Source organism: Halyomorpha halys, unplaced genomic scaffold (genome assembly GCF_000696795.3).
Source record: "Halyomorpha halys isolate HHAL.00 unplaced genomic scaffold, Hhal_1.1 Scaffold231.1, whole genome shotgun sequence".
Classification (NCBI taxonomy): domain Eukaryota; kingdom Metazoa; phylum Arthropoda; class Insecta; order Hemiptera; family Pentatomidae; genus Halyomorpha; species Halyomorpha halys.
In genome coordinates this window covers 1,141,094-1,153,237 of record NW_027114318.1, presented here as the reverse complement: position 1 = coordinate 1,153,237, position 12,144 = coordinate 1,141,094, and the positions used below count along the sequence as shown (strand labels likewise).

Below are 12,144 nucleotides of genomic sequence, written 5' to 3'. Positions count from 1 at the left end.
TACAATAAGTAAATATGTGGAATGTTCTATTTACACTTGAAAATCTTGGGAAAGAACCACCCATTGGTGATACTTTAAGCATTAATTTAAATTAGAAGGTCCCGTGGTCATCTTCATTTCAGAGGCCTCGGAGGATTATCGGGGATTTTTAAGGATGAAAGATTAAGAACTAATGGGTTAGGATGGGTAAGGAGTTTGGAATGAAAAGGCGCATAGCTGTTTTGGGCCAAATCTGCAACGACTGGGATGTTAAGGTCTTTGTGGATGAGTTTATTTGTAATGTAATAAGGAGCATCAAGGATTTTACGTAGGATTTTGGATTGTAAGGATTGGATGCGGGAGGAATTTGATGGTTTGGTAGAGGCCCTGAGCTTAATTCCGTATGTCCAAATTGGTCTGATTATCATAGTATATAATAATTTTTTGTACTGAATGGGAAGTTTAGAGCGTTAGTCAAGTAGGTGTTGTAGCAATTGAAATCTATGAGCAGTTTTTTGTCGTTTAAGTCTTGTATGTGGATTCCAAGTAAGTCTCTAGTTAAGATGGAGTCCTGAGTATCGAATCTGTTCAACAGGCATTAGTGAAGTATTTAGAAAGGATACTGTATGACAGGAGGGTAGAGGTTTACGACGGAGAGTAAAGGTGATCTGATGGGATTTGTCAGGATTTATTTTGATTCTCCAGTTTTGACACCATTCTTTAATGGATATTATCTGTGTCTATAGTATTTGTGATGCATTAGTAGGGTCGTTGTTTACAGACAGTATACATGTGTCATCAGCGTATGTTGTCAGGACTGTGTTAGGGTGGGTTGGGATATCAGCTGTATAAAGCGTATAAAGAATGGGACCTAAGATACTACCTTGAGAAACACTGGCGGATTGAGAAAAGAGTGATGAGTAGGCTAGGTTATGATTTACTTTAAAGGTTCTATCAGAGAGGCAGGAGCGGATTAAAAGGAAATATTTAGGGGGAAGGAATTGACAAAGTTTATAGAGCAGACCTGGATGCCAGACTTTATACATAGTGTAAATATAATAATTGAAAATTAAAAATATATAATCTAGGAGATGAAGTTTGGGAAGCAGTAAAAGGAAACACAATAAAAAAATATACAGGGTACATCAGTAGAACAGTTTTAAGACCGTATCTCCATTTAAAGTTTAGTTAAAACAAGGGGAATTTAAAAACAAAGAAATGTGAGTTCGATTTTTAAAACAGAAAATAGTTTTAACCCCCAACAGCACATACTAAAATCCCCAAAATGGATTAATTACAAGCCTATAATACAAATAAGAACTTTATTTATAATTCTACTTAACTACCAATAAAGGAAAATAAGTTTTTTTGATAAAGTAATTGTTTTTAAAATGATTTAAACTAAATTATAAAGGCCAAAAATGGGAACTGGGTTAATTAAATGGCTCTGATTGGGAATTGAATAACACAATAACATTTTGGTAATTTCGGTCTTAATTAAGCTGTCTTTTTTTTTTAGACTTTGAATAAAAGTAGTGGTAATGCTTGACATCTTGGAATGAAACATTAAGTTCTGGAGTACGTTGATGACATTGCGGTCCTAGGAAGCAACCAAGATGACATGGAAAGACTCACAAGGACTCTATTAAGAGAAGCAGAGGAAATCTGCATGCAAGTAAATGAATATAAAATCAAATATATGATTATAATCAAAAACATCCATCTTAAGAACATGGTCTGTGTGGAAGACAAATCATTTCTGAAAGTTTGTTTGTTTATTGGTGTGGCATACCATGGAGGCCCTAGGCCTCGCGTGATGTACGTAGGAAATCGTGTGTTTCTTGACGTGGTTTTCATAGGGTGGGTCCGTCACTCCCACACCTATTTTTATGAGTGCCACCCATTGGCTGATGGGCCTCACAAATGCTTGGGGGGGAGGCTGTGAGTGAGTATTGTATAGTTATAAGCTTGAAAAAATCCTGGATAGGGCCGGGAACTCGAGCTCGCAACCTATAGGTTGGCAGAAAGGCGCGTTACCACGCTGCTACCGTCACCCCATCCATCTTAACAACATGGTCTGTGTGGATGGCTAATCATTTCTGAAAGTAGACAGTTTCAAATACCTGTGCTCCACAATAACATCAACGAATGATCAATGGACTGAGATAGACCAGCATATAATAAGCTCGAACAAAGCCTTCTTCTCTCTGTCAAGAATACTGAAATCCTGAAAAATTTCAAAAAATCTGAAACTAAGGGTATACAATGCCATGATAAAGCCAGCTCTAATAAACATCTGCGAGACCTTGACACTGACAGGTACCCTAAAAAGCAGAACCAAGAAATTTGAACGGACAGTACTCTGTACAATCACAGAAGCGATCTGGGATCAGAGCCTTAACACATGGAGTAGGATAACTAACAGTGAACTGCTTGCAAAGACTGATCAGTCAATATCTATATCATGATATGAAGGCAAGGAGGTTAAGATGGGCAGGACATGTGGCTCAAAGCAATCCATCAGGATGCCTCTACTTAACAATGAATGCCAGTATAATAGGTAAGAGACCATGTGGGAGGCCAAAAACCAGATAGATAGACAGAATCAACAAAAATGCTAAAGAGCTACATGCAGCAAACAGGAAAACAGTAACCCAAGGCATAGGCAGGCCTGGAAAAGGCTAGTCTGAGCGGCCAAAGATCTACAAGGTCTGTAGAGCCAATGGAAAAAAAAAGCTTGATATCTGATTATACAATACTCCTTTAATAATGACTAGACATTCAATATATTCAAACCGATAAAAAATAAATAAATAAAATTCAATCATCTAACAATAAATAACATGAGAACTGCACTCTTGGCTTATTTTCCAATTGTTAAAAGTGATGATTGTTTGAAAATAATTTTTCTTGATTTTACACTTTCAGCATAATGGCAGCATAATATTAAATTTATTTTAATCTGTTACCTATCTCACTAATAGCTTCCAAACCTTGACACTCACATTTCTTTATTTTTTTTTTCTTGAGATATAAACAATTATGAAATCTCTCTCAAGGGACCCAACTTTGGAAACATAAGCAGTGTCTATCTCTTCAGCCCACTCAAGTGATAATCATAGTTTTTCTGATACAAGAGGGTTGTCCAATACATCTTTTATACATTTAATCAGTGTATCCTATAGACTATACCAGAAGCGTACGATGATCGTGAATGCGACATTAGTGTCTACTACTAATGAATCATGCAAATTTCTAACTAGAAGTAGATAACCCTACTAACTGTTAGTTTGCTTAAAATGATAAGTAAATTTACCTTTTTTATCTATTGAACCTCCAAAATCAATTAAATAAAAAATATTAAAATATTGTGAAATAATAACATTAAGTACGAAGAAATCTACTAATCTAATAAAGGAGTTCCTCTAGCTCAATAGGGTTCAGACACATAACTCAACAAACTGCCTCAAATAAACTTTAACATTAGTAACTTCAATAAGAGATTTCGTCGGAAATCTTATCACATTCCTTCTTTTGGTTCCAGTTATGAATTTCTTCTTCACTTTTTTCCTCATTTATTGTCTATTAATTGTACACTTACCCTAAATATTTTTTAATAAATACAAAAACTAAGAATATGCAAGGGATATATAATTTATCGAATTTGTAATTTACAGAAATAGGTTCAAGATGAATGTAAATGATAGTTTCAAAATAAATATATTTTAACATAGCTCTTTTCATATAATTTTGTCAATTTCTTGAGACTGGTATTTATTTATTAAATAAATCAAATTGTATCCTTGTATAGTCTCAACACTTTTTATTACATCAATAGTCAAATGTTTCAGCCAATTTGGCCATCCTAAAGGACAATCTTCAAATGTAAATTCTCACCTCACATCAAAATTTAAAATTATTATAATTATTAATATAAAATATCATATTGATATCGATAGTGTGGATTAATTGAAAATTAAAAGTTTTTTTAAAAAATAGGGTGTGTTTGACTTATAATTAATGACCTGGGCAGAATAGCCTGCAAAACAATTTTAAATTTTGATGTGAGGTGAGAATTTATATTTGAAGATTGTCCGGCTATCTTGAGGATGGCCGAATTGGCCAAAACGTTGGACTATTGATGTAATAAAAAGTATTGAGACTATACAGGGATACAATTTGATTTATTTAATAAATAGCTCTTTTCTTTCTTTTTTAATAAAATTTTATATGATGCCTACTTTCTGTTTCCTATTATTATCCAACTCTCCTCTCCCCATACTACCTCTTACAATTACATATAAAAAGTATTATTTATGTTTGTAATATTTTTCAATTTCATTTAACTTCTATTTGTTTTTAATTTTGATTCATGTATTATATTTAGTTTGGCAAGATATATTTTATGCCTGATTTATTTTATACTACTTTCACTTTTATATTCTATCTTTTATGGATGTCCACTGCATTTATCTTTATACTGGTAAATAGAATAAGAATTTTTCTTAAGACAGAAATATTAAAAGAATTGAGCAAGTAAATAAACAATATGTCCTAATAGTACTTCTATTATAGTATAGCCGGTTGGCACTCGTGATAATAAACAGTAAAACATTTTTCATTTTTTACTACACCATCAGAATCACTATATAATAATGAAAAGATCATAAGAGAACACCATCACCATTTTTAAACACAATATAAGTAAATGAGGAGTAAATAACCGAGTAAAGTAGATTCAGATTAGAACATGTCAGAAACAAATTCAGAGCAATTTGTTACAATAGAACATGACTGGATTATCCATCAGTAAGAAATTTACTGAGTGTTAGATCATTAAAAGAAAAATTGATCATTCAATACAAAAACAAACCAACACAAATAAAGTCAGTAACTGATCAAGTTAAAATACTGAGAATATTCCTCTGCCATTATTTTTGAAAATTTTTATTTAAAAAATGTTTTAGATTTCTCTTACCATCTTCAAAGCTTTATTCTAATATTATCAAAACATTCCAACATTATTTTTCATTTTCTTTTATCATATTTTCAAACATGAAAAATATAAGAAACTAAATGAACAATGCTTATGTTTGAAAATGTGTAAAAAGAAAATAATTTTTAAAATAACAAAAGCTTATTTGCTATCATATCTTTTATATTTTAGCAGAAAGTATCCAGTAAAAATATAAGAAGGTATGATCAATGAAAGCATATTAATCACAATGCTAATAATACTACCCAAAAACAGTCAAGTTCATTTAGTATATATTTAAAATGACAAAACAATTTTGAATGAAAGACATATGAATATAGCTTATTTAGGTTAGTACGAAACACCATAGCTAAAATGTTATTTTTGGGAAATTGGTATATTCTCCTTGGTAAAAAAATAATAAATTTCATTTTAATAAACATATGCAAACATATGCATGCTAATATATTTTAATTAATTGGATGAAGGTACAATTTCATTGCAGATTTGACAATGAAGTTGTCATAGCATTATAAAAGCATTTCTTTTTACTTAAGTTGAATTTCAAATTATATAGTTGTTAAAGTAAAAAAATATCTCAAAAGTGGAATGTAGAAGAAAAATGTACATTCAAAATAACTTTTTTTTTATCTGGATTATCTCTATAGGAAGTTTGGTGAATCAATTCTTAAAATTTTTTTCTTTTGAGGTTAATGACTTCCAATTTAATGAAATTTCTTTATTAAAATTATCACCACATGGATAACAGTGGTCCCGAAACGTTGTACCATGTGGAGATAATTTTAAAAAAGAAATTTCATTAAATTGAAAGTGTTTTTTTATAAAACAACAAACAAAAAAAACTTTTTTTATGTTATTGACTGCATCAACCAAAACTTTGAATTTCATTCTTATTCTTCTATAATCAAGTAGGTTTGGTTAATGAATTCTAAATAGTTCTTTAATTCTTAATTGTTCATAGAAGTAATTATAATTGGTTGCTTTTCTAGTCCTGAAGAGGATCAAATATATTTAAATGAAAAAGAAATTAAAATATAGATAAAAATCAAGAAAAAAAATTAGAATTCATTACCCTAACCTATCTTATTACAAATAGAATAAGCTTATATATAAATAATTATAATTTATAGACTGTACAAGTATAGTCTATTTTTACTTGAAATCATCATAGATAAAATATGATAACAAGAAGATTTAATGAATTTTCTGTTTTTAATTCTGAATGATATATTTTAAGAGGATTTGAAGAAAATATAGTTTTTGTAACACTAAAGACAAATATATTGTCTATTTATCTCCTTTGTCACAAAAGCATAAACAAGACCTTTTTGATAGAGTGAATAATTGAAGAAACTTTTATTTTTTTTTTTCAAAATAATTTATGCTCTAAAAACTAAGAATTTCAAAACACTAGTGCAGTGAATAATTGAAATTAAAAAAAAAAAAAGTCATCCATTCATATTTACTAAGTTCTAAACAAAAAAACTGATGCAGTGAATGCAAATAAGTAAATTGTGCTTGTGATCAATCATAATTAGCACTTATTATTTTTTAAGGAGAATATTTTTTTTAATTATACATATTAGTAGCTACAAAAATCTTACTACAAGCTTTTTCATCAGATCCATCTTTACAGTCAGGGTTGTCATCACACATCCATGTTAGTGGGACACATTCTCCAGGACTACCACGGCAAGTAAATTCTTCTGGGTCACAAACCTTTGCCTCTATAACAGTAACAAAATATGTACTTACTACAATGTTTTTCATCTTCTCCATTGGCACAATCAGGTTGTTTATCACATTGCCATGTTTTTGGGATACACTTCCCAGGCTCACATTCAAAATGTTCAGCTAGACAGCTTTGTTTTTCTAAAACATAAACTCATTGTTTCATTTTAAAATAAAAATACCTTAACACCAACTCGATATTTACGAATATCCTGTGTCATGAATCATAAAATAATTATAATTGGTCTTTGTATCTAAAAAGAGGAAACATTAGTCATTTTTACTGAGGTAAAACATGTAATCATGTTTTCCCAGATACTTCTAATAATGATAATATTGCCTATGAAAGAAATTTAAAAAATGCATATATAAAATATAATTTAACATTTCATTATTTTATACGTTATATGTTTTTAAGCATAAGTTTGTGTGTCAATACCCATAAGATATTTGAGTCATTTTTTTTTAAAGAGTTTTTTTTCATTATTATAAAACTTTATTCATATTACTGCTATCATAGCAAACATAACTGTGAATACACAATTTATTACAATAATACATTTTTTCAACAGACATTATTTTTGTTATTAATTATACTAAAAGGCCCACACAAGCACAAACAACGATAGCACTCCCTGCTGCTACAATGAAATGTAAGGCAATTACAATAACTCCTTACATAGAAATAATGCTCAATGTGAAATTTTTGTCGATAATCTATTTATTTAATTATTTTATAATTCAAATTAGATTAAGAAGTCATAGAACCTTTTTTTTTTTTTGTAATGTTTTGGACATTTTCAAATTAATTTTAAATTGCTGATCATTTTAGTTTTTTAAATGTTCTCTACAGACCACTCAGGCTAGCATTGTTAAAATTGTAAATTGTTATTATTTTCTTTTTTGACATAATTAGGACAATAGTTACGACTTCTTATAGACTTCATAAATTGTTATTAATTAAAAACACTTCAAAATATAATTTTTATTTATAAATCACAATTCATTTTTTGAGTTAATTAGGCAAATTGGATTCAGTAATTTGTTCACTTTATTAAATTAGGTAAAATCAATTTTAAATTAATGTGTTACCAAATTCGAAAAACATTTTTTAAAATTATTATTTGTTGAAACATCACTTATGCATACATTAATTCAATTTAAAATGAGATAGAATTCTGTTTAGGTGCATACTATGGGGATTTCTTTTGAACTGTTTTAGTTTGGAAAAAAAGAACACAATATTTTATTTATTTTAGCTTTTTTAGCAGGTAGGCATAAAGGATGTTATTATGGCTTATTATTTGTATAATTATTGCATTTTAAAGATTTTCAGTGATAGTTGTTGGTCCTAATAATATTCCTCTGAATTTTTTCTTTACTATATATAAAATTTTAATGTCCTGAAAATCAAATTGGGTCCTTTTTCAACATGATGTACTGATTTGATTAATATTATAAACACTCATTTGTAAAATGAAGAACATTATTAAAGATGTTTATCACAAATATATTTAATTTGTTTATACATGTAATATTTATTGAAGTTTTTTATTTTTAAATCCTAATTAAATGCTGGTTTTAAAATTTTCATATCAATTTCTTCTCTTTTTCTTAGTATAATGCTATACAACCTGTGTAATTATTTAATAATATAAAAAAAAAAATCATAGTCATATAGGTTGGTCTGATGTATATAAAATGTAAAATAAATAATCCTTAAGTAGAGTTACCACATTAACATGCCCTTCATTTAAGTTTGTACACACATATGCAACTAATTTTATTTTTACAAAAATAAATTTATCTGTCAGTAATTGTAATTATGAGAGAAGAAAATGGTCAGGGGGTGAAGTCAGCAGAAAAAACACATATAAACAAAAGATTATTTAATTGGAGAAGATGGTTGGGGTGTGGTCAGCAAAGAAAAAAGATAAAAAAAAAAGAAATTTACCAAACACAAACATGAGGTTTTAGATTGTCCTTCTATAATTAGTCAGCTAGTCAAAGTCAATTTGTTTTATGAATTTTATCAAGTCAGTCTTAAATTTATATGTATAGCCCTGAAAATCAGGTCTAAATACATATTTTTTTTAGAAATCTACTCCTCATTATATATATATATATTTTGTAATAATTTAAAATTAAAATAAAAAGAATTTTATATAGTTTTTACTTTTTTCTTTTCTTACGTCAGCCCAAGACTCCCATTGGAGTCCTACACTGTAGTTTTTACTTATTCTCATATCTAAAGTATAGATTTGAATTTGAAGATGATAAGCTCAAATGAAAAGATTAAATATTAAATAAATCTCAGGGTGGATTTCCAGGCAATCAGAACACTTATTTTTAATAACACTTAATAAAATTAATATCTACTTTTACAATTTATTTAAATTTAGGTAGAACACAACTAACCAATTTATACTCTTCTTTTAACGGTTGATGACTCTTGATGTCTTCTTTTCCAAATAATGCTCTGTCTAACAGTCAACAATGGCTTAGTCTTCTTTCCCAAAATGCTCTAATGGTCAATAATAATGGTGGCTTCCAGTCACCTCTGCTTATAGGAGACTGACGTCCTCTCACCAGGTAATTCCAAAACAAGAGTCCCTTATTCTTCATGAGTGACTCCTTGATGTCTTCTTTTTCAAGATGTCCACCCTTGAGGTAGACAAAAGATGATGAGGACCTCCTTATCCAGGAAACATCATTCCCCGCCTGTGCCTAAGCAACAAATGTATTACACCAACTGTGATCTTTCTCTCGATGTTCAAGGTAAACATCGATTGTAGCACAACAGTTTTGAGTTTTTGCATGTGATTTTCTTTATGAACATTATTCTTTAACACTTATTCTTGACTTTTATCTTTTCTGAAATTCAATGTAACAACAATTATGATGGGAAGTTAAATAAAGTTTAAAGTGTTTGAGTCTGCTCAACATGAACTTATGAAAATGAACAAAAACATAAAAAACCCTTAATACAAAAAAAATATACAATTTACTCAAAAAGAGGATATTACAAAATATATATATATATTCAATAATAGTCTAATTTTAGACCTTACATCAAACCATTTGTAAATGGTCTTGGGTAATGTTAATTTTATTATATTTAATTGAAAACATATATACAATTAGAAATAAACACAAAAACAAAAATTAACACTACCCTTTTTATGAATGGTTTGATATGATAACTAAAACATATGATAGCTCGTGAAAAATAAGTAACTACTCCACAAGGTCCTTAATTTGCAGCCAGTGAAAGAAATTATTATTAAATTTTTTTGGGGGGGAGGGGAAATATACTTTTTATAAACAATTAATCTTTTTTATTTTTCAAAATTTACTTTTATATAATCATTTCTAGTTGTATTATATTGTTTCATAGTATTCATTTTAAAAATTGACAAGGTAAAATTGTTTTATAATTTTACTGATACAATCGTTGTGAGGAATTCTAACAAATAAATGTATAAATATTGCAGCCAATGTTAAATTATATGAATATAAATTACCAAGTATTTTTCTCATCCTTTTAAAACATTAAAAAATAAATTTTAAAACATCATCATGTATTGTAAGCACAAACTTCCTGTATGATTTGTACAACTAATCAAAAATATTTGATTAAGTAATTTAAATGAAAAATACCTTTTCATCGGACCTATCGGGGCAGTCAAAATCTCCATCACACCTCCATTTTGCAGTTATACAGGATTTATCATGACATTGGAAGTCAGATTTTGGACATGATTTTTCAGGGCACTTGCTTTCATCAGACTGATCACCACAATCATCATCCATATCACAAACCCAAATTTGTTGAATGCACTTTCCATTGTTACAAGTGAATTCATCAGAACGACAAGTTTCATCTAAAGGTAAATGAAAAAAATCATAAGTTATAAAAATAGAGTGAAAAATAATATAATAATGAATGGAATATGATCCGGGTGCGGTTAAATAAAACTCATTGTTGGCTCAATTAAAATAGTTATTACTATTTAAGTTTTATTTGACTGCACCCGGACCATATTCCATTCATTGCTATACACAGTCAATCAGCAATCTTCCAAGAATATAATAATTTTAATTCAAATACCAAAAAAGTAATTTATTTGATAAAATCGCTTCACTTGCTACTACAATCTCATGTTCCTTTATCCAGAATGTGGAAAATAAAACAAAACATTATAATATTGCATCATAACATGATGAAAGTTATTAATAATTTTAATCAACCCTCCACTATCTTGTTTTTCTTCAAAAGAGCAGGAAGGTAAAAAAAAAAAGTTATAAAAACAAAGTTTATACTTCCATACTTATTAACAGTCAACTTTGAGTTATAATTTAATCTATATGTATTATTCTCCTTTTATAACTTTTAAACAATAACCATGTAGATTATATAATGAACTAATTACCATATCATATTCAATTACTGAAATGCTTTTAAAAAGGTGACACTTACAGCTCACACTTTTATTGAAATTTTTTTATTGTATAACATTGGCTTTTCTGAGACTTTTTTCATCCTATTATATAAAAACAGCCAATGAATAAATGAAGGCATTCTGATTAGCTATAATAAGAAACAAGAATAAGGAAAGGAGTGGGTTTATTATAACAATAGCTAATGATGAGAAATAGTGCAAGTACGGAATAAAATTAATCAAAGTAGCTTTCTAAAGAGAATCATATGTATAAAGTCGACAGCAAAATTATTTATAATTCTTACGGTTAAGATTAAATAATGGGGTAGTTCTTAGAATGACTTTCTAAGCTGGAATTTTTGAAAAATTTTATCTTATTGAATATTAAATAAAAACATAACAATCTTATGTTTAAAATTTTATGCAGTGCTTACAGCTATATACTACAATAACTAGTGATGTCAAAGAATGCAGGAATAAGCAATGCTAAGCTTCTAAACCTGCATTATCCCTAAATGAATAACTGCCTAAGATAAAAGGGGATCGGATATATTTTTAAGATATAAAAGTAAACTTCGGAGAATGCTAGAAATAAAAAAAATAGCCATAAACAAAACAAATATGAAACATAATGAAATAAATAGAATCAGAACCAAACTAATTATGCATAATTTAAAAATTAACTTCCTTTTTACATTTCTCTTCAAAGATACATTCCATTCATTATAATTTCAAAACACAGTTTCATGAGGTAAAAATAAAACTATTGATGCAGGTTCTCTATAAAAATCAAAAAGAAAAATATATTATACTTATAATCAATTTAATTTTGTGATAAAAATCAAAATCAAGCTTCCTATTCACTATGATGGTTTGTAGAATAACGCACTAATGTAGAGTGGTATAAATATATATATATATTTTTAAATTATTTATTTAATGTAATTTACATCTGTACAAAATTATAAATACAATAAGTAAATATGTGGAATGTTC

The 12,144-nt window shown here is 28.5% G+C and overlaps 1 protein-coding gene across 1 annotated transcript in view; it reads right to left on the bottom strand.

The window, feature by feature from the left end:
• Positions 1–12,144, bottom strand: part of LOC106679913 (very low-density lipoprotein receptor) — a gene marked incomplete in the record, with an annotated part of 66,885 nt that overhangs the window by 29,305 nt on the left and 25,436 nt on the right. The window contains 1 exon segment of the mRNA XM_067051509.1: positions 10,367–10,590. Within this exon segment, the coding sequence (XP_066907610.1) occupies positions 10,367–10,590 (224 nt within the window).